The 21,996-nt window shown below is 36.9% G+C and overlaps 1 protein-coding gene across 2 annotated transcripts in view; it reads left to right on the forward strand.

Annotated features, from left to right (window-relative positions):
• Positions 1 to 21,996, forward strand: part of GMCL1 (germ cell-less 1, spermatogenesis associated) — a 47,945-nt gene that overhangs the window by 23,551 nt on the left and 2,398 nt on the right. The window contains exons 10-13 of one of the 2 annotated variants that reach the window (XM_032652908.1): positions 3,584 to 3,653; positions 8,485 to 8,560; positions 13,909 to 14,054; positions 16,137 to 16,224. In XM_032652908.1, coding sequence (XP_032508799.1) covers positions 3,584 to 3,653; positions 8,485 to 8,560; positions 13,909 to 14,054; positions 16,137 to 16,224 — 380 coding nt within the window. The remainder of the gene's footprint in view (positions 1 to 3,583; positions 3,654 to 8,484; positions 8,561 to 13,908; positions 14,055 to 16,136; positions 16,225 to 21,996) is intronic. The other variant, XM_032652909.1, reaches the window with a different exon arrangement.

Consider the following 21,996-nt stretch of genomic DNA (forward strand, 5'->3'; position numbering starts at 1 on the left):
GCCTGTGCGTCCGGAGCCTGTGCTCCGCAACGGGAGAGGCCACAACAGTGAGAGGCCCGCATACCGGAAAAAAAAAAAAAAAAACCACCCAGCCTCACAAAAAATGGCAGAATCCTGCAAGTCATCCTGTCCTCCTCAAACTGTCTTCCTCAAACTGTCTTCCTCCACATCCATTCACTATGTCCTATAGATTTTTTCCCTAGATAATTCTCAAACTCACCTCCTTTTTTTGCCTGCTACCACTTCCTTGTTAAGACATCGTCATCTCTTGCTAGATTACTGTAGTACAGAATATATCTGTGTCCTGGTTGGACTGTATGTTTTTCATCTTTTTCTCTCAGGTACATAGTACAGTGCTTGACAGGTAGTAGGCACTCAGTTTGTGTGAACTAAAATCATTTTCTGAGACATACTAACTTACATATGGCCTAATACTGTATTTACTCTATCAGATAAGTTTACGTTCTAGCTCCTAACCTAAGAACCTTAAAGGGGAGGAGGAAAAGTAAACAAATATGTGTAGATTCTTCAGTGTCGCAGGTAATACACCAGATTATACATTTAACACCTATCATGTAACGTAATCTTTGAAATTATCAAGGTAGTTCCCATTTTATAGATGAAGTATTACTATCCTGTCATACAGCTAGTGAGAAGCAGAGCTCAAATGCAACCCCAAGTCTTTCCTGTTCTAAAGCCCATATTTCTTTTGGCTACATCTTACTTAGAAGAAGTCCGCTATGTTTAATCTCTTTAAGTTTGCATATCCAGTTGCAGAAACTTAAGCAAACTTAACTTTGAATTCAAACTTAACTTTGAATCACCATTCTTTTGAGTATGTTTAATTTTTTGGCTTTTGATAACGAAGTAATGCAATAGATTTATTCCCTTACTTTGCATTGTGGGCAAGAAAATAGGTATTCTTGTAACTTTTTATATCAGGAATTACTGTTGTGGGAATAATGGGGAAACTTAATGCTTAATATTTTCGTAAATTCAATAGAGATGATAATTGTTAAAGCAGTATGAATTTTATGAAAACAAGTTGCTTAAAATGAAAAGGTATATAAATTCATGTAATTAGTTTTATTGAGAAATACTGTACTCAGTAGAGTAAATTTGTCATCTTTTGGAACTAGATTTTTAGGTTATTATACATGAAGATCTTTGAGACGAACTTCTCCATAATTTTATACTAATATACCTATAGATGCTCTGTACAAAATATTCTTTTATCCAGATAGGAATTTTTTATTATGTAGACTGTCCTTCACCTTCATGATCTAATTCTGACTTAACGTGTTTCATGTAACATTCAACCTGTAGGCTGTTTTTTGCTATATGCTTTACTGGTTGTGAGTAGATTTTTGTATGTGTATATACCTGAATATACACTCTTTCTTTCATTTAAACAATAAAACTAGGCAAATTCAGGGCGTATCTTATCTTTCTGTTTGTGTTTTAAAGTTTTGTAAATCTAAGACATTTAGATTTTCAAATAGTATACTTTTGGAGACCCCCTCCGCCATATCCTTTGTATAAGACAAGAGAAATGATCTAAATAAATTCATTGTGACTTATCTCATTTATTCTATTAGAAAAGTACTGTGTTTACATTCAAAACTGCTGTCGATTAGATCTGCAGCTGCTGATTTATAGCACTGTCAAATGCCACTTTGATGTGCCCGTTTTGAGTTTTTGTTTTGTATTTTGGTCTGATAAAGTTTAAAAGTGCTTAAATTTGTTTTCACTGAGTGGAAGTTTCTTGAAGGCACTTCTTCAGAATCTTTCCACCGAACACTAACTCTGCCAAAAAGGATTCTGGGAAACTCTGCCTAGTGTATCTGCGTTTTGGGAGATACATCTGCATATAGTCATATTAAAAACTCTGTATAAGGCAAATTGTTTCACTTATTTTTATCCCATGTTTTTCAATCTCATTTTATCAGAGATTTCCCCCTTTGTATCAACTGTCAACATTGCATTTGAACTAGTGGTTCTAGTGACATATTTTGGGGCTGCTGCTACTGGATGAACTACCTGTGACCAAAAAGATATCTAGTTTGACTTTTTACTCTTTTAGATTAAGGCAAGAAAGGAGGGACAAAAATGTGTACCCACATTTTTAACTTGTTAAAAATGCTTTCAGGGAATTCCCTGGCAGTCCAATGGTTAGGATTCGGTGCTTTCACTACCGAGGCCTGGGTTCAATCTCTGGTCAGGAAACTAAGATCCCGCAAGCCAGGTGGCGCAGCCAAAAAAAAAAAATGCTTTTAGTTTTAAAGGAGTTTATTCAAAGTTGTTGAAAGTAAATTTTAAAACATTTTCATGGGATATAGCTTATATGATATTTGAGAATATGAATGTGTAACCCTTTCATTCCATTTTTATAAATGAATCATGAAAAGCCATATTCTATCTCTGGATCAGTGAGTTTCAAACTACAGGCATAACCTGTAGTGAGTTGAGAAATCATTTTAATGGGAAGGGATCAGCTTTTTTTTTTTTTCTAATAAAATACAGTAAAACAGAATTTTAAAATCCAAATACCTTGCAAATAAGATGAACAATATGTGTGTAGGTATACAGAGTCACATAAATTTTGCTGTTAGTCTTTACCTACTGAAAATGAATTGTTTGTGGCCTAGATATTCAGCAGTTATTCCTTATAATAGCAACAATATTATTTTAGGGAAAGAAGCACTCATAAGTGTATTTATAGAGAATTTTAAGGAAGGACACCAATAAATCAGTGCAAGTCATCTGGATACCTTTTATTAGGTAGAGAATTATGAAGTGAAAACCCAGATTTTAATTGCACTAGGGTTTTTCCCCTGCCTTTCGGTAGAGGTAGAGAAATCATTTAACTTAAAAATTAGAAAAACTACCCTTTTAGTTGGGAATAAATAAGAGCAAAAAATAAATATGGTGCTAAGCCAGTTCTGCTTATATTTTTAATAAATCCATGTTTTATGTAAAATAATTAAAATTTCAGCTTCCACAGTCTCATTTTGTGGAAAAATTATATGCTTATTATTAAAGGGAAGAATATCTATAATTATTATATTCCATTTGCAATAATTTAAATTATAATAGTTATCTAAATCGTGTCAAAATTATTTCTTGAGTTGCATAATTCATCTAATAATTTAGAGATGGTATATTTCTCATTAATTGTCTTTAGATAATTTAATTTAGGAACAATCCATTATTCAGTTTTCTATTAAAGCTTTTGTTAAAACTGAAAATACTACTTTTGGTATGTTTCTCACAAATGAAAAATAGTATCAGCTATGAAAAGGAAATTATTAAATACAAGAATATACTTTTAACTAAAGTTTTAAATGTATGTAATCTAAGTAGAGTCTGTCCTAAAGCAAAGGAAGATAACATTTACCACTTTAAAAATCATTAAGCTGTATCGTTATAGCATATTTATAAAATATAAATTACCAGCTTTACTTATTGCTGTTTTAAACTTGAATTTTAAAATGGTAAAAATTTTATCAACTTCTTAAAATTTTTAAATCCTTTATGTTTTTCCATATTTCTTATTATTCTTATATGTATTTTTACATTTTAGAATGGCTATCTTCTGTGTATAAACAGCAGTGGTTTGCTATGCTCCGGGCAGAACAAGACAGTGAGGTGGGGTAAGTATGGTACATCATAGCATTGTTCATTAAAAAAAAAAAATTTTTTTTTTTTTACTGAAATATAGTTAATTTACAATATTGTGTTAGTTTCAGGTATACAGCTAAGAGATTCAGTTGTATAATATATATTTTTCAGATTATTTTCAATTATAGGTTACTATAAGATACTGAATATAGTTCCCTTTGCTATACAGTAAATCCTTGTTGCTTATCTGTTTTATGTATAGTAGTTTGTATCTGTTAATCTCATACTCCTAATTTATCCCGCCACCCCTCCCTTTCCCCTTTGGTAACCATAAGTTTGTTTTGTCTGTGAGTTCTTCTGTTTTTTATATAGATTCATTTGTATTATTCTTTTAGATTCCACATATAAGTGATATCTTATAATTGTCCTTCTCTGTTTGACTTACTGCACTTAGTATGATATTCTCTAGGTCCATCCATGTTGCTGCAAATGGTAATATTTCATTCTTTTTTATGACTGAGTAATACATATTCCATTGTATATAAATATACCACATCTTCCCAAGTCAGTCATCTGTTGATGGGCCCTTGGGCTGCTTCGATGTCTTGGCTCTTGTAAATAGTGCTGCTGTGAACATTGTGGTGCGTGTATCTTTTTGAATTAGAGTTTTCATCTTTTTAGGATATATGCCAATGAGTGGAATTGCTAGTATGGTAGCTCTAATTTTAGATTTTTAAGGAATCTCCACACTTTTCCATAGGAGCCGCAGCAATTTACATTCCCACCAACAGTGTAGGAGGGTTCCCTTTTCCCCACACACTCTCCAGATTTATTATTTGTAGACTTTCTCATGATACCCATTTTGACTGGTGTGAGGTGACATCTCATTGTAGTTTTGATTTGCATTTCTCTAATAATTAGTGATGTTGAGCATCTTTCCATGTGCCTGTTGGCCATCTGTATGTCATCTTTGGAGAAATGTCTATTTAGGTCTTCTGCTCATTTTTTGATTGGGTGGTTTGTTTTTTTGAGTTGTATGAGCTGTTTGTATATTTTGGATATTAACCCCTTGTAGGTCACATCATTTGCAAATATTTTCTCCCATTCCCTAGGTTGTCTTTTCATTTTGTTTATGGTTTCCTTTGCTGTGCAAAAGCTTTTAAGTTTGATTAGGTCAGGTCCCAATTTGTTCATTTTTGCTTATATTTCTTTTGCCTTGGGAGACTAATCTAAGAAAATATTGCTACAGTTTATATCTGAGAATGTTTTGCCGATGTTCTTTTCTAGGAGTTTTATGGTGTCATGTCTTATACTTAGGTATTTAAAGTATTTTGAAGTTTTTTTGTATATAGTGTGAGGGAGTGTTCATATTGATTTACATGTAGCTGTCCAGCTTTCCCACCACCACTTGTTGAAGAGACTGTCTTTTCTCCATTGTATTAATATATTATTGCCTCCACTGTTGTCGATTAATTGACCACAGGTATATGGATTTTGCTATGAATTTTTAAATGTCTTCATTATGTTGAAAAACCAGTAACAGTATTAAAGTCAAGAGCTGTTAGAGAAAAAGATCATGTAATCAGCTTTTATTCTTATATTTCTATAACTATCAATATTATAAATATTTATCTTTTTGGTCAATTAGTATAACAGAATGTTTGTATTGTCACTTGCTATATTAGTAAAATTGAATAATTGATATACTTTGTTTCACTTAGTGTTATGATATTCTTTTAAGCTATTGAAATATTAATAATGCTTTCATAAAGCATGATCTTCATATATATGTATAGGTAAAGCCAATTTTCTTATTTGTGGCAGTATTGTCAAATTCTCACTAATGTAATAGGGGTTTTTTTGTTTTGTTTTTTTAAGTTCTTTTTTTAAAAATATTTATTTATTTATTTATTTGACTGCACCAGATCTTAGTTGCGGCACGTGGGATCTTTAGGTGCAGCACACGGGATCTTATAGTTGCAGCACGTGGGATCTTTTAGTTGCGGCATGCGGGCTCTAGTTCCCTGACCAGGGATGAACCCAGTCCCCCTGCATTGGGAGCGTGGAGTCTTAGACACTGGACCACCAGGGAAGTCCCCTGTAATAGTTTTTTTGAAGACTTGAGTGTAAGGTGAATTAACCCATCTGGTTACACAGGTGCCTTCCATCAAAAGCATATGACCCCTCTAGAAAATATTTATGTACTGTCTTCATTTTAAGAGAAAGCATATTATCTGTTCTTTCAATGTGTAGTGCTTTGCAGTTCAGTGAAGTACTTCCACATTTATTGTTTGATCTTTATACTAGCTCCTCGGTATAGGCAGTGTGAAGAGACAGTCCACCTGTGAGTACATAAAAAGGTTTTACATTTAATTTTTTTTCTGCCCTGATCTCTTTTAATTTATTTTTATACACTAAAGAACTTACTAAAATAATAGCCTAGTTGTGTTTATAGCTAAACAGTGAGTGTGTGAAAGGGTTCTATAAACTTAAGATAATGATTGCAAGATTATTATCCAGGGTTCTTAGTTTCTACTTTACTTGTAACTTATATCCCATCTTTTCCCAAATATATTCATAGCATACTTTTCTTGCACAAATACAGTAAGATTGTTGAAATAGGAGACCCCTCCAAAAAATGAGAGTTAATTATTTACTGGAATTCAGATTTGAAGCATTTTGTAATGTATGAAATGTTTTATAAACCATCCTACCTACTTCTTTTGTATATTCAGTTTTTAAATGTTGGATGTTCTCTATCATTCAAGATTTTTCCCATCTGTATCCTTTTTGAGTTTAATATAGAGTCTCACCGAAGAGACTGAGTTAGAATAAGTGGCTTTCTTGCATTCTTATTATGTATATGACTATATTGCCCCTAATGAAGCACTCTCTTCCACACATACTGAGTATCTGCTCGCTACTGTAGGGCTGCTAAAGTGAGAAAGACAGTGTACTCCGTTGACTCTAGGTTATAATCTAGTAAAGTCTCCCTCCAGGGTTCTCCTCTTCCAAACGCTTTTCCACATTGCCAACAGGATTAGCCTCCTAAGTAGAAATATAATTTCACTTCCCTGCTTAAATAAGACCAGGGACATTTGATGATAGTTAGGGATTATTGCTTTATGTGTGATATATATTTACAGATTAAAGGATATGATGTCTGGAGGGTCAGCCTCAATAATAATCAGTTGGGAGGGATGTGGGGAGAAATGGGTTGGGAGTAAAACTAAAACAGGATTATTGAACCTAGATGATGAGAAAATTTGGCTCATTGTACTATTTACTTTTTTTTTTTTAAGCAAAGCTTTTATTTATTTATTATTTTTAAAATTTATTTATTTTTGGCTGCGTTGGGTCTTCATTGCCGTGCATGGGCTTTCTCTAGTTGCGGCGAGTGGGGGCTGCTCTTCCTTGCGGTGCACAGGCTTCTCACTGCGGTAGCTTCTCTTGTTGCGGAGCACAAGCTTTAGGTGCGTGGGCTTCAGTAGTTGTGGCGCGTAGGCTCAGTGTTTGTGGCTCACGGGCTCTAGAGCGCAGGCTCAGTAGTTACGGTGCACGGGATTAGTTGCTCCACAGCATGTGGGATCTTCCTGGACCAAGGTTTGAACCTGTGTCCCCTGCATTGGCAGGTGGATTCTTAAACACTGTGCCACCAGGGAAGTCCCTATTTACTTTTATATGTTTGAAAGTTTTCGTAAGAAAAAATTTTAAAGTAACAGAACAAATACATGGGAACTCTCTCTTATCTACAGGAAAATTTGAAACTCCTGTGAACGTAGCCTGTGGGGGCCCTTCAACAGTCTGTCCCAAATGCCTTTCGCTTTATCTCCTCTCATGCTCATTTTAGGCTCCAGCTGCACTAAGTCCTTCATACATTTAGTACCCTTTCATGCTCCGGTCCTTTTTTGCTAGTCCTTCTACCTGGAATGCCCTTCCTCTGCATAGAGTTCACCCCTGACGTCTACCCCAACAAACTCCCTCTCAGGCACAAATAATACTTCCTCTGTTATGATCCCCACTCTTAATCCCAGGCAATAAACCTGTGCCTTCTTCATGCTCTTAACATCAGTTCTCTCCACGTTATTATCTTCTTACTTATGTCTAGTTCCCTGCTAGACTGAGCTCTTGGATGTCAAGGATGTGTTTTATTATTTTATTTACATTTCATTATTTTTTATGTATTGTTTCAATATATCTATTAGATAATGATGATGAAGATGGTCCCGGTATCTAGGTACTTAATAAATGCTGTATATGAATGAATGTATTTTATCATTTGGAATTCTAAGCTGATAATAATGTCATTTTATTATTACATCTTGAAATAACAGTGTTTCTCTTAGTTGATTAAGGTTTTTAAAGTAAGAGGGCCAAGTAAAGATTAACTGATAAAATTCTACAGCTGTTTTCTATTAAATACTGAGTTTGTATAGTTGTACTACTTTAAAAAATGGCTTGTGTGCGAAACAATAATATCAAATGGTAGGTGATACCAAGTCACGTCTTAAATAATAGATTTTAATTTAATTTTACTTAGTAGTTAGACTTTTAAGTGTTTTATTTTCTCGGTAAGCAGAATTTCTCATAGATTATTTCCCCCTCTTCTCTGGTTTCACTGGGCCCTAGTAAAAGTATTCTAGAAGTCAAGGCAATAAATGAAACACTAAAGATTAAAATTTTTTTTTTATTTAGCAGAGGTAATGGGCTAGATTTAATCATTGCATTTTGATTTTTATCTATACTACAAAATTTTATTTTTAAATCTAGTAGAAAGTTTTTCTCTTGTTGTAACTCACAGTTATTTTTCAAATATTAGTTGCTTATTTTCCGTGAGATTTCATGTTTTATATATATTTCTAGGCCTCAAGAAATCAATAAAGAAGAGCTAGAGGGAAATAGCATGAGGTGTGGTAGAAAGCTTGCCAAAGATGGTGAAGTAAGTATGGGTTGTGACTCTTAATAGTCTTATACAAATTGTCGTACTATTAGTGCAAAATATACTTTCAAAAACAAGCATGATACATATTATACCTCAGAAGAGCTTTTTTGTGGATTAGTTTCTGTAGCATGATCTCCTGGGCAAGGAGTTACATACTCAGTGGTGATTGATTATTCAGCCTTTCCTGAGACTGTTGAACTTTCTGGGTCTAGATATGAGATATGAGAAGATCCCTCAGCAAACCAAAAATAAAGATAAATAAGACGTTAAATGGGAGCTGTTACATAGTCTTAAAAGTAATTCTTTCTATTTTACAGTTACCCTAGATCAAAGACATTCAAACGCTTTGATTGCTACCCACATTAAAAATTATGTATTTCATTAACACCCAGTACAAATGCATATACGTGAAACAAAAGTATTACAAAACAGTGCTTACAGCTACTTTGTCCTATAGATGTATTTCTACTTAATTTTTTTTAAAAAGCTGATTGTGACTCATTAAATTGATTTTACAGCCACTAAAGAGACATGAACTACATTTTTTTTTTTTTAACATCTTTATTGGGGTATAATTGCTTTACAATGGTGTGTTAGTTTCTGCTTTATAACAAAGTGAATCAGCTATACATATACATATGCTCCCATGTGTCTTCCCTCTTGCGTCTGAACTACATTTTTTTTAAAAACTCTACCCTAATTGTAATTTTCATCTTTGAAAACAGTTCAGCCTAATTTAGATAACCATTTGCTTATTTTTCTCCCAGATTTTCCCTAATTTTAACTTTAATTTTGAAAGTTTCATTTTATGTTTGCATTCATAATTTCAGAGTATGAAAGAGGAATAGCATCTTATTTATTCCTTAGTCCTCCTTATTGTCGCTTCCAGACCTTGTTCCACCCTCATCGTCATTGAATCACAGCTCCTTTGAAGTGCATACTTCTGCACCACTCACTACTCTGACTGTGGCCATCATTCGCTCGGCTTGCTGGCTTTCTTTCTCCCTACTCTTCTTATCAGTCTTGGTGATTTTAGCATCTGTTCCCTGACCTTCCTTCCCTCCGTGATCTTGTGCTCTACCCTACCTCAGGAACCAATGTCCTATAAGCATATCCTCAATTTTTGTATCACTAATTCATATACCTCTTCAAAATCTCCATTTTAAGCATACCACTTGCAGACTCCACCTCGTGTTATCTTTCTAACACTCTCCCTCTAGTACCTGGACTCCCAACAACTTTTTAACCCCACTAGAATGTACAATACATTGTTCTTACTATCTTTCCCCCATTACCCTCTCACCACATCCCTACTTCTTTCTTTACTTGACTTATATTTTATGTTACATCTTAAAATTGGTCCCTGGCTGGGGTGGGATGAATTGGGAGATTGGGATTGACATATATACACTATTGACACTATATATAAAATAGATAACTAATGAGAACCTACTGTATAGCTCAGGGAACTTTACTGAATGCTCTGTGCTGACCTAAATGGGAGGGAAATCCAAAAAAGAGGGGATATATGTATACGTATAGCTGACTCACTTTGCTGTGCAGTAGAAACCAACACAACACTGTAAAGCAACTATACTCCAATAAAAATTAACTTTAAAAAGTTATTGACCAGGGCTTCCCTGATGGCACAGTGGTTAAGAATCCACCTACCAATGCAGGGGACATGGGTTCGAGCCCTGGTCCGGGAAGATCCCACACACCACAGTGCAACTAAGCCTGTGCACCACAACTACTGAGCCTGTGCTCTAGAGCCTGCGAACCACAACTACTGAGCCTGCACATGCCACAACTACTGAAGCCCGTGCACCTAGAGCCCGTGCTCCACAACAAGAGAAGCCACCGCAGTGAGAAGCCCGCGCACTGCAGCGAAGAGTAGTTCCTGCTTGCCACAGCTAGAGAAAGCTGGTGCACAGCAACGAAGACCCATTGCAGCCATAAATAAATAAATACATACATAAATTTATTTTTAAAAAGTCATTGGGCAAAATTAAGGCTGGGAACTTTTGTAGGTAACAATTAATTAAAAACAATATACAAGGTGAAAAAAAAATTGGTCCCTGGCTTATACTCTTAACTTCCTTTTTCCCTTTTTCACTCAAGTCAAATTCACCAGGCTAAACCCCAGTTCTTGTTAAATCCCACCTTTCCATGCATTCCATGCCTGCTTCCATACAAATGAATGTGACTAAAGAAAAACACCATACAAACCCCAGCAGGTTTCACTTGAATGTTGTAACTGTAAACTTCAAGCAGGTTTTTAGTGCTAAATGGTGATCCTCCTACATTTCCCTAGTGAATTTATCCTCCTACTCCTGGAGTAACTCTCATACCTTCTCAAAAGGGCAATGCTACCACCCTTATTCTTTCCATTGGCCTTGCTTCTTTCTTTATTCAGAAAATAAAAGCAGTAGGAAGAGAATCTGTGCATCCTCCTACCAACAATACTACCAGTCTCCTTGCATCTGCAGCCGTGTCCTGTGCTTTTCCTTTTACTAGAATGGATGAACTGTCTGCTTCTATCCTAGTCCACCTCCTCTTATAATGGACCCCATCCCTTCTCACTTGTTCAAAAAGTTTGCTCCTACAGTCATCACCTCACTCTCCTGCATCATCAGTTTTTCTCTTCTGTATCATTCTCATTTAGCATATTAACATGCTACAGCATCCCCCATCTTAAACCATTCCCTGACTCACATTCCCCTCTAGCTTCCACTCCATTTCTCTGCACCCTTTTTAAGCAAAATTCATTGAAAAAAGTTGCCTGTATCCACTCCAATTCATTTACTCCAGTAAAATCAAGTGAAACGCTGTGCCATTGTCACCAGTGGTTCCTACATTACCCAGTCGAGTAGTTTTTAGTCTTCCGAAAGTTCTTGGCAGCATGACCCATCTGTTCACTCACTCCACGGAGATTTTCTCCATTTGACTTCCAGGACAGCATACTGTGCTGGTTTTCCTCCTGCTTCGTTGGCTGCTCCCTCTAAGTCTTTGCTAGATCCTTCTCTTTCTCAACAAATGTTGGTGTGACTGGAGGCTCAGTACTTGGACTTCTTCCATATCTGTGCTCTCTATGCTGACTCCTAAGTGATCTCTTATTAGTCCCATGACTTTACACCAATTCCTAACTCCTGTATCCAGCTACTCACTTGACATCTTTCTTAGAATTCTAATAGCCTCTCAAATATAATGGTTCCAGCTGAACTCTTTGATTTTCATTCCCAAACTCCTCCTTCCCAAGTATTCTCCAGCCCATAGATAACCCCTCTGTTCATCCACTGCATAAGCTCCACACTTCAGGTTCTTCTTTCTTTTGTTCCATATCTGTTGTCCATAAGAAGTTCCTTTGAATATATATCTTCCAAATATATATATATATATATATATATATATATATATTTTTTTTTTTTTTTTGGCTGCATTGGGTCTTCATTGCCATGCATGGGCTCTCTCTAGTTGTGGCGAGCAGGGGCTGCTCTTCCTTGCGGTGCACGGAATTCTCATTGCAGTAGCTTCTCTTGTTGCGGAGCACAGGCTATAGGTGCATGAGCTTCAGTAATCGTGGTGCACGGGCTCAGCAGTTGTGGCACATGGGCTCTAGAGCACAGGCTCAGTAATTATGGCGCTTGGGCTTAGTTGCTCTGCAGCATGTGGGATCTTCCCGGACCAGGGATCAAACCATTGTCCCCTGCATTGGCAGGTGGATTCTTAACCACTGTGCCACCAGGGAAGTCCCCCAAATATATTCTTACCACGTCTACCACTACGACCCAAGTCCAAGCCACCATTATCTCTTGCCTGGACTGTTGTAGCTTCATAACTGCTCTCCCTGTTTTCACTCTTGTTCTTATACATTCTGTTTTCCACACAGCAGCCAAAATCATCTTTTTTAAATGCAAGTTAGATCATGTTACATCCTTCCCTAAAGTTTTCCGTTAGCCTCTTACCACACTTAGAAGAAATCCAAACTCTTTCCTACTGTGGACTCTAGGCCGTATGTTTTCTGGCCCCTGACTGACTCTCTGAACTCATCTCCAGCCTCCGTCCCCCTCAGTTATTGCCCTAGCCACGTAGCCTTTTTGCTGTTCCTCAGATATGCCAAGCGTGTTTTTACCTCCAGAACTTTGTACTTGTTCTCTTTGTCTAAGTCACTTTTCCCCAGATAGCTACCCAGTCCGCTCCTTAGTTGACTCAGGACTCTAGTCTCATAGCACCTCCTTAGAGAGATGTTCCCTGACCACCTGCCTGAACCAACAGGCTCCCCAGCTGCCAGCCCACCTCCCCTACCCTGTCACTCTCTTCTGGCATTCTATTCTGTCCTCTTCCATCCCGTTTCATGTTTGTTGTTCATCTCCTCCTCCACACAAACACACACGTATTAAAATATACATTTACTAGGGCAGAAACTTCTTTACTGCCATTTCTTTAATGCCTAGAGCAGTACCTGGCACAAAATATGTGCTCAATAAATATCAGTGAACTCTTGATTTAATGTTGTAATTCAGAGGGTCAACCGAACACTTGAAGTCCTAACTTTACTTCATTATACAACGCCACTTTACTTAATAGTCTCTCATTAACTATTAGGTGATAGAATAAACAAACTTGTGAACCTCATGATGGTATTTAAAATAACTCAGTTGTGTATCTGTTGGTTAGTTACTTAAGGTATTTTAGGGTATTTTTAAAATTTAAACTAAAAAAGACAGTTCACTCATTTCTCCCGCTCCCCACCCCTCGCCTCTGGCACCCACCAAGCTGTTCTCTGTATCTGTAAGCTTAGGGTTTGTTTTTTTTTTAGTACATATTTTTTTTAGATTTTACATATAAGAGAGATCACACAAGGTATCACTTAAGGTATTTCAGAGTATTTTTAAAGCAGGAAAAATTTTAGCGGATTCCTATTACCTCTATCTAGACTCCTAGTCCCCTAAACTATACCTACTTAGAGTTGGTATAGCTTATAACTATCAACTAAGCCATATTAGTTACGATAAACTAATTAGTTTAACATACTAGTTATGATAAAGTGTGGAGAGTTGATGAAACAGATCATGAAGAGACGATATTAGGAAAGTACCTGAAGGAATAATGATCATAAAGGCTGCTTTTGCTGGCTTTGATATATACTATGTCTATGTGGTAAACCTTGTATGTATATCACAGATATATTGTGTGTGCTAAGCCTTAAGGCACTGACAAAAAGTAGGGACCCATAAGACAGAAATACTTGAAATGAATTAGAAAAAGAAAAGACAGTTTGAACTTTTTATTTTTGACTTGCTAATATGATAAACTGAAGTAAATCTTTCTCCTTTGTATTTTAGTACTGCTGGCGGTGGACAGGTTTTAACTTCGGCTTTGACCTGCTTGTAACTTACACCAATCGATACATCATTTTCAAACGCAATACATTGAATCAGCCATGTAGTGGATCTGTCAGTTTACAACCTCGAAGGAGCATAGCATTTAGGTAGGATGAGATTTTCCCACCCCACTCTTCCTCACTCTAAAAGAACTATAAGAAATGAAATAAAACCATAATTTACACCAACAATAGTAGAACTTTGGTAAGATACAATATATATGAAACTGCAAGGAAATGATAAAGCTCCATTCCTACAAAATGTATTAATAATCAAACTTATAAGACCCAGATCTAGTATGTCAGGAAGAAAGAACGGGCTGGAATATGAATGGTGTAGGATTGATACTGGGCTTGAAGCTGTTGCCTTGCTGCTATTCCTAGAAAATAAAAGGTCTAAACTGGAAATACAACAAGGTATTCTTACAGGAAAACATGTCTGGTATTTTCCTTAACTTTCTATAGGATTTCAGATATGTCCAACTTTGCCTAATAGTTGAGCTGGCAATATTTTTCTGGAGAGGATGCTGACAAAATGGAAAATAGCTTAATGAACGGATTATTTAAAAGTCATATATTTACCTTATACCATACACAAAAATTAACTCAAAATGGATCAAAGACCTAAACATAGGAGCTAAAACCATAAAATAAGTCTTGGAAGAAAACAGGGGAAAAGTTTTATGACATTGAATTTGACAATGATTTCTTCAGTATGATACCAAAGCACAGGCAGCAACAACCACAAAAAAAGTTGAACTTCATCAAAATTAAATTGTGTGTCAAAGGACACTTAACAAAGTGAAAAAACAACCCATGGAATGGGAAAAAATATTTGCTAACCGTATATCTGATAAGACTATATAGAGAACTCCTAACATTCCCCAACAAAAAAACAACCTGATTCAAAAATGGGCAAAGGACTTAAATAAACATTTCTCCAAAGAAAATATACAAATGACCAATAAGCACATGAAAAGATGTTCAACATTACTAATCATAAGGGAAATGCAAATCAAAACCACAGTGAGATACCACCTCACACCTGTTAGGATGGCTAATATCAAAAACAAAACAAAAGTGTTGGTGCAGATGAGGAGGAATTAGGCCCTTGTACATTGCGAGTAGGAATGTAAAATGGTGCTTACTTTGTGGAAAATGGTGTGGCAGTTCCTCAAAAAATTAAATAGAATTACCAAAATGATCTAGGAATTCCTCTTCTGGTTATTTACCCAAGAGAATTGAAAGCAAGGACTCAAACATATTTGTACACATAGCAACATTATTCACAACAGTTAAAAGGTGGAAGCAACCCAGGTATTGACAGATGAACGGAAAAACAAAATGTGATGTATACCTACAGTGGAATATTATTCAGCCTTAAAATGGGAGGAAATTCTGACATGTGCTATAACGTGTCAGCTTGAAGCTTGAAGACATTACACTAAGTGAAATAAGCCAGTTACAAAAGAACAAAAATACTGTATGATTCCACTTACATGAGGTACATAGAGTAGACAAGTTTATAGCGACAGAAAGTAGGATGGTGATTGTCAGGGGCTGAGGTAAGGGGAAACGGGGAATTCATGTTTACTGGGTACGGAGTATCAGCTGGGGAAGAAGAACAGGTTCTAGAGATGGATGGTGGTGATGACTACAGAACAGTGTGAAATGTGTTGAATACCAAGAACTATACATTTAAAAATGGTTAAAATGGTAAATTTTATGTATATTTTATCACAATAAAAAAGGCATACTTGGGGACTTCCCTGGCGGCGCAGTGGCTAAGACTCCGTGCTCCCAGTGCAAGGGGCCTGGGTTCGATCCCTGGTCAGGGAACTAGATCCCACATGCATGCTGCAACTGAGTGTTCTCATGCCACAACTAAGGAGCCCATGTGCTGCAACTAAGACCTGCTGTAACCTAATTAATTAATTTTTAAAGGCATACTTATAAATTATTTTTATATCTCAGATATGTATAATAGCACAAGCCTGTAAATCTAGATGGAATCAGTTTATAGTTTGAAAAGACTTTAAATTCTTAACAAATAAGACTTAAAGAGAATTTTTAAAAATTAAAAGAATATGGAAGAAAAAAGTAATTATTAAAGTAAGATAGGGCTTATTTAAATTGATATGTGCTTTAAAAAATCATTAGTTTTTTTGTGTGTGTGTGTTTTTATTCTAGATTACGTTTGGCTTCTTTTGATAGTAGTGGAAAACTAATATGTAGTAGAACAACTGGCTATCAAATACTTACACTTGAAAAGGACCAGGTATGTTTGATTACTTTTCTGTTAATTTTTTCATTATAGTATTTGCCTTTTGACTCCTCTTTTGAAAATTCTTAAGTAGATTTAATGTTTGATTTAAAGATTGGTTTGAGAATTTTTTGAAGGTAAGTATGGAAGTACTATGTTCACTTTTGCATAATTTACTCCATTCTACCAGAAGTGTAACTAAGACCAAAAACAATAATAATAAAAAGAAAACAGGGCTTCCCTGGTGGCGCAGTGGTTGAGGGTCCGCCTGCCGATGCAGGGGACACGGGTTCGTGCCCCAGTCCGGGAGGATCCCACATGCCGCGGAGCAGCTGGGCCCGTGAGCCATGGCCGCTGAGCCTGCGCGTCCGGAGCCTGTGCTCCGCAACGGGAGAGGCCACAACAGTGAGAGGCCCGCGTACCGAAAAAAAGAAAAGAAAACACAATTTGATTTGAGGGGCAGAGCTGACAATAAGGAAATAATTATTCATCCTGAACATGATCTTCACAAAGTGATGAATCTTAATTGTTTTCTCCATTGTGTTCATTTATTTATACAGTAATAACATATCTTAAAGACAATCCAGTATATCTCCATAGCTCCTAGATATTAAGTGAACATTATCCTCTAGCACAGTAGGTTTCTAAAATGACAGACATCTGTAATGTTCCCAAAATTATCTCTAAAGCCATTTGTTTTTTCATAAATCACATACATGTAGAAGTTTCAAAATGTCATGATGAAAAAGTAAACCAGTTTCAAAAAGTAAAACGAGAGCTGTTAAAAATCAAGGATGTTTATTTCTAGTAAAGCTAACCACCATTCCAAAGGACATACTGTTTTAATAAAGGGTTTGGAGCCTATGGTTCACATAAATTATTAGAAGTTAGCAGTTTTCCTCAGACTGAAGAGACTCTCATAAAACATCAAAATTTAGCACTGCAAGGAACCTTGAAGTGATAGTTCTGACCTCACCTACCCTGTATGAGAACTCCTTTAACAGCATTCTTACGGAGGCTCCTCAACCATTGTTGGAACTCTTAGTGAGAGGGAGCTGACTCTGTCGTGTGGTAGGTGTGAGAGGGTAGGTACATAAGAAGATTCAAATCTGCCTCCATTGGAATTCTCTGTTGGTCCCTCTCACCCTCTTGAGCTGCATGGACAATATCTATGTTTACCTTCAACTTGGAACTTCATTAAAAAACATTGTCGGGGCTTCCCTGGTGGTGCAGTGGTTGAGAGTCCGCCTGCCAATGCAGGGGACACGGGGACACGGGTTCGTGCCCCGGTCCGGAAAGATCCCACATGCCGTGGAGCGGCTGGGCCCGTGAGCCATGGCCACTGAGCCTGTGCGTCCAGAGCCTGTGCTCCACAGCGGGAGAGGCCACAACAGTGAGAGGCCCGCATACTGAGAAAAAAAAAAAATTGTCATGGCTCAAAGCAGCCAGAGACTTAATTAAAAAGCACCAGGCCAAGATAGTAGTTGTATTCCTAGTGTTCCTTGATTTGTTCATTCAGCAAACATTTGTTTCCCTACTTCATGCTAGGTTCTATGCTAGGAATGGAGGAAATAAAGAGGAGCTTATATAGCTAAGTAGAAGGAGAGGGATGGGCTCAAAGAGTGTGTAACGTTGAGGGAGACATCTCTAACCTTTACTGTGGGGTTGGGGACAGGTGTGGTTATTGGGGGAGGGGCAGAGACACAGTTCAGGGAAAACCTCTTCTGGACAAGTTGAAAAGTGAATGGATACCTGAACCAAGCCTCAGATGATGAGTAAGATAGAGGCAAGGGGGCTTCCCTAGTGGCGCAGTGGTTAAGAATCCGCCTGCCAATGCAGGGGACACGGGTTCAAGCTCTGGTCCAGGAAGATCCCACATGCCGTGGAGCAACTAAGCCCACGTGCCACAACTACTGAAGCCCGTGCGCCTAGACCCTGTGCTCTGCAACAAGAGAAGCCACCTCAATGAGAAGCCTGTGCACCTCAACGAAGATTAGCTCCCACTCACTGCAACTAGAGAAAGCCCGTGCGCAGCAACAAAGACCCAACGCAGCCAAAAGTAAATAAATAAATAAATTTAAAAAGATAGAGGCAAGGCAGCACATGGGTCATTCAAGGAATGGAGAGGTTTGGAAGAGGAAGGGTTCAGTAGGTTTAGAGCCAGGGCATGATGGGCTATGGATGGAGTTTGGACTTTTTCCTGAGCTTTGTTAGAGAGCTATGGAAGGATTTTAGTTGGGGGGTTGCATATGTGTTTTATGTAGCTTATAGACGTTTGTTATAGAAAAATAGAAAATAAAAATAAGCAGAAAAAAAATCATACATAGTCCACTGAGAGATGACACTGCTGATATTTTTTTCATTGCCTATATCTTTTTTCCAAAATTTTATCTTACTGTTAACTATTTTGTAGCCTGCTCTTTTTCCACTTTGTTGTATATAGATAGCTTTTCTTGTCAATAAATATATATCCACAACATCATTTTTATTACTGCATAAGAGTTATTTTAGATATACCATAATTTAAATAATGCTTTTTTGGATAAAGTTGATTTTTTTGTTTTTTCACTATTGTAAAAAATGTACATGTATCTTTATATGTTTTTCTGATTTTTTAGAAGATGAATTCCACAAAGTGGAATTCTTGTCAAATAAATGGTGTATATATTTTCTTTTTTTTCTTTTTTCTTTTTTTTTTTTTTTTTTTTTTTTTTGCAGTACGCGGGCCTCTCACTGTTGTGGCCTCTCCCGTTGCGGAGCCCAGGCTCCGGACGCACAGGGTCAGCGGCCATGGCTCACGGGCCCAGCCGCTCCGCGGCATGTGGGATCTTCCCAGACCGGGGCACGAACCCGTGTCCCCTGCATCGGCAGGCGGACTCTCAACCACTGCGCCACCAGGGAAGCCCGGTGTATATATTTTCTAATGGCCAAATTGCCCTCCAAAACTACTGTCAACTTACACTCCCTCCAGTAGTACAGGAGAGCATACGCAACAAAGTGTATCATTCTTTCTAGTCCTTCTCCCAATATAATAAGTGGAAACAAATCATTTATTTTAGTTTTCATTTGTTTGGTTTCTGATATAGTTGGTTTTTTTTTTTACTTATTGAACATATTGTATAAATTGACAGTTTATGTTTGTTTTTTTTTAATTAAGGTGTTTGTTTTCTTGTTAATTTTAACACCTTTTATATATTAAGAATAATAACTTTGTGATATGCTATACTTTTTCCATTTTTGTAATTTATCTTTCACCCTTCATGAAACAGTCTATCAGTCTCTTCCTTTAATGAGTTGTTCTTTCGATGTGCTATTTAGGCCTTCTAACTGGGATTGTATAGTCATCTGGGTTTTTTTCCTATTCCTTTTATTTTTTCATTGGAGTATTTTGATACATCTAAAGTGTATCAGATGTGTCAATGTGTTTGAAATGCCATTTTTATCATATACTGTAAGTCCTTATATACTTGGTTTCATTTCTGAGATTTCTGTTTTACTGATTTTATTGTGGAGACAATAATGCTTTGTTTTAATTAGACTCAATTTAAAAAGAATTTTATTACCAGTAATGCAAATTCACCTTCACCCTTCTCTTTTCAAAAATCCCTGGGTTCTTTGTGCATGATTATTCTTCTGTATGGGGTATAGAATCATTTTGTCCAGTTTCCTCTCAAAAAATCCTATGAGGGTTTTGCTATATACCGTTAAATATAATTTGTGAGAAATTGATATCTTCCCTTCTGGAATATGGTATTTTCTACATTTAATCAGGTCTTCCCTTACGTCTCTAAAATTTAGTTTTCCCCCGTATTTATTCTTACATGTTTCCTGGAAGTATAATGCTAGGTATTTTATATTTTAGTTACTAACATGAAATGAATCCTTTATAAATAGTTTTTGATGACTATAGGAAAGCTAGTGATTTTTATATATTTATTTTAAAACTATCCCTCTTACAGGACTATGCTAACTTTAATCCTTGCACTATAGAAGGATCTCTCAGAAATGTGTAAGAAGGACTAGAAACATGATAGTGGCAGAAGACAATTTAGAAGCTATTGCTATAATCCAGATCAGAAATGGTGAGAACCTTATGGAAGGTAGCAATGAAGATGAAGAAATGTTGATGGGTTCTAGAAATAAAGGGGTGCAATTGATAAAATTTGGTGCTTAAGTATGTGTGAGGGTGAGGACAAAGAAGTCAAAGATAGTACCTGGTTTTGTGACTTGGGCAACTTAATTATAGTGGTAATAATAATCCGTCCTATAATTACCGATATTTGAATTATAGGAAGGAAAATGAACATGACTTAAAGTGAGGGTGAAGAGATGATGAATTCAGTTTAAAGCATATTTAATTTGAAGGCATTGAGGTGAGAATTTGATAGACCAGTGGATAAATGGGTCTGGAGTTTATAAGCAACGCCTGGGCTAGAAATAATGATTGGGGTTCCCTGGTGGCGCAGTGGTTGAGAGTCCGCCTGCCGATGCAGGGGACACCGGTTCATGCCCTGGTCCGGGGGGATACCACATGCTGAGGAGCGGCTGGGCCTGTGAGCCATGGCCGCTGAGCCTGCGTGTCGGGAGAGGCCACGACAGTGAGAGGCCCGCGTACCGCAAACAAAAATAAATAAACAAGTAAAAAAAATATATATTTAAAAAAAAAAAAAAAAAGAAAATGATTGGATGAGATAAGCTACAGGAAAATATGTCAAGAATATGACAGGAGGGAAACCTAGGGAACACTGGTCTTTAAGGGGTGGGCAAAAAAAGTAACCTGGTAAGACATGTAAGAGCTGGGATGGGGAATCAAAGCCAATTGCAAGGGTGAAAGTATAGATGGCACAGAAAGAAAGGAAAGAATAGGTAGTATTCAGTAGCTGATGCTTTGAATTTGAGCTGCTTTATGTCTAAGTGAAGATTTCTAGTAGGGAATTAGATGTATGGCTCCTGGAATTTAGACCTGTAAATAGAATGTAGGGCAGTAATAGAGCTATAGTACAGGTAAGTAGCATGAGCCTCAGAAAAGCAGAGAAGATAGAAATAACGGTCTGGAAACAGAGATGAAAACCCAGGAAGATACCACCACTCTGATGCTGTGATGTGTAGACTTCACTGCTTCCACTGCATAGTGGAAGAAGGAAAATGGAGCTTTTCTATAAAGATGCTTCAATGCAAATGTAGGTGTAAATTGAGCCCTCAGGTGGAGTTAAAGGTTTGATGAAGCTAGAATTAGATCTGTCTAGTTTGGGGAGGGGAAATGGGGATTAATACAGTTCAATATTCAGAAATTGGTATGTCCATTCAGCCCCCAAGTGATGTCCGCATGGATCCCTTCTTTTCCCAGAGTTGGCCCTTTGATCTACTCTCCCCCACCAACCTTAACTATATTCAGATACCAGAATGCTAATCTTCCTTGGAGTCCTTGTTTGGTCGTGGTAGAGAATCTTGCTTTTGTCATCAGATACACATATCGTCAAAGCATATGCCCTCAACAAACTTAGTAAATGTGCCTTCACTCAGGTTATTGCTACAAATGTTGACTAGTCCAGGGTGACTCAAGCATCTAAAGATCAACTATGCTTTGACATAATTGCTCTCTGCTTAACCCTGTTAGCGCCATCAGCCCAGGTGATTGCTTCACCTGACCTATCATCGTATCCATTTTGTTCACTAACTTAAAAAAAAAAAAAAACACCACTTTGCCCATTTTGGAGAACATAGAGATTGTGTGTGTTTGTGTGTGTGTGTCACATTTCTATTCCCTACCTTCTTTATCCAAATTTA

Source organism: Phocoena sinus, chromosome 13 (genome assembly GCF_008692025.1).
Source record: "Phocoena sinus isolate mPhoSin1 chromosome 13, mPhoSin1.pri, whole genome shotgun sequence".
Taxonomy (NCBI): Eukaryota; Metazoa; Chordata; class Mammalia; order Artiodactyla; family Phocoenidae; genus Phocoena; species Phocoena sinus.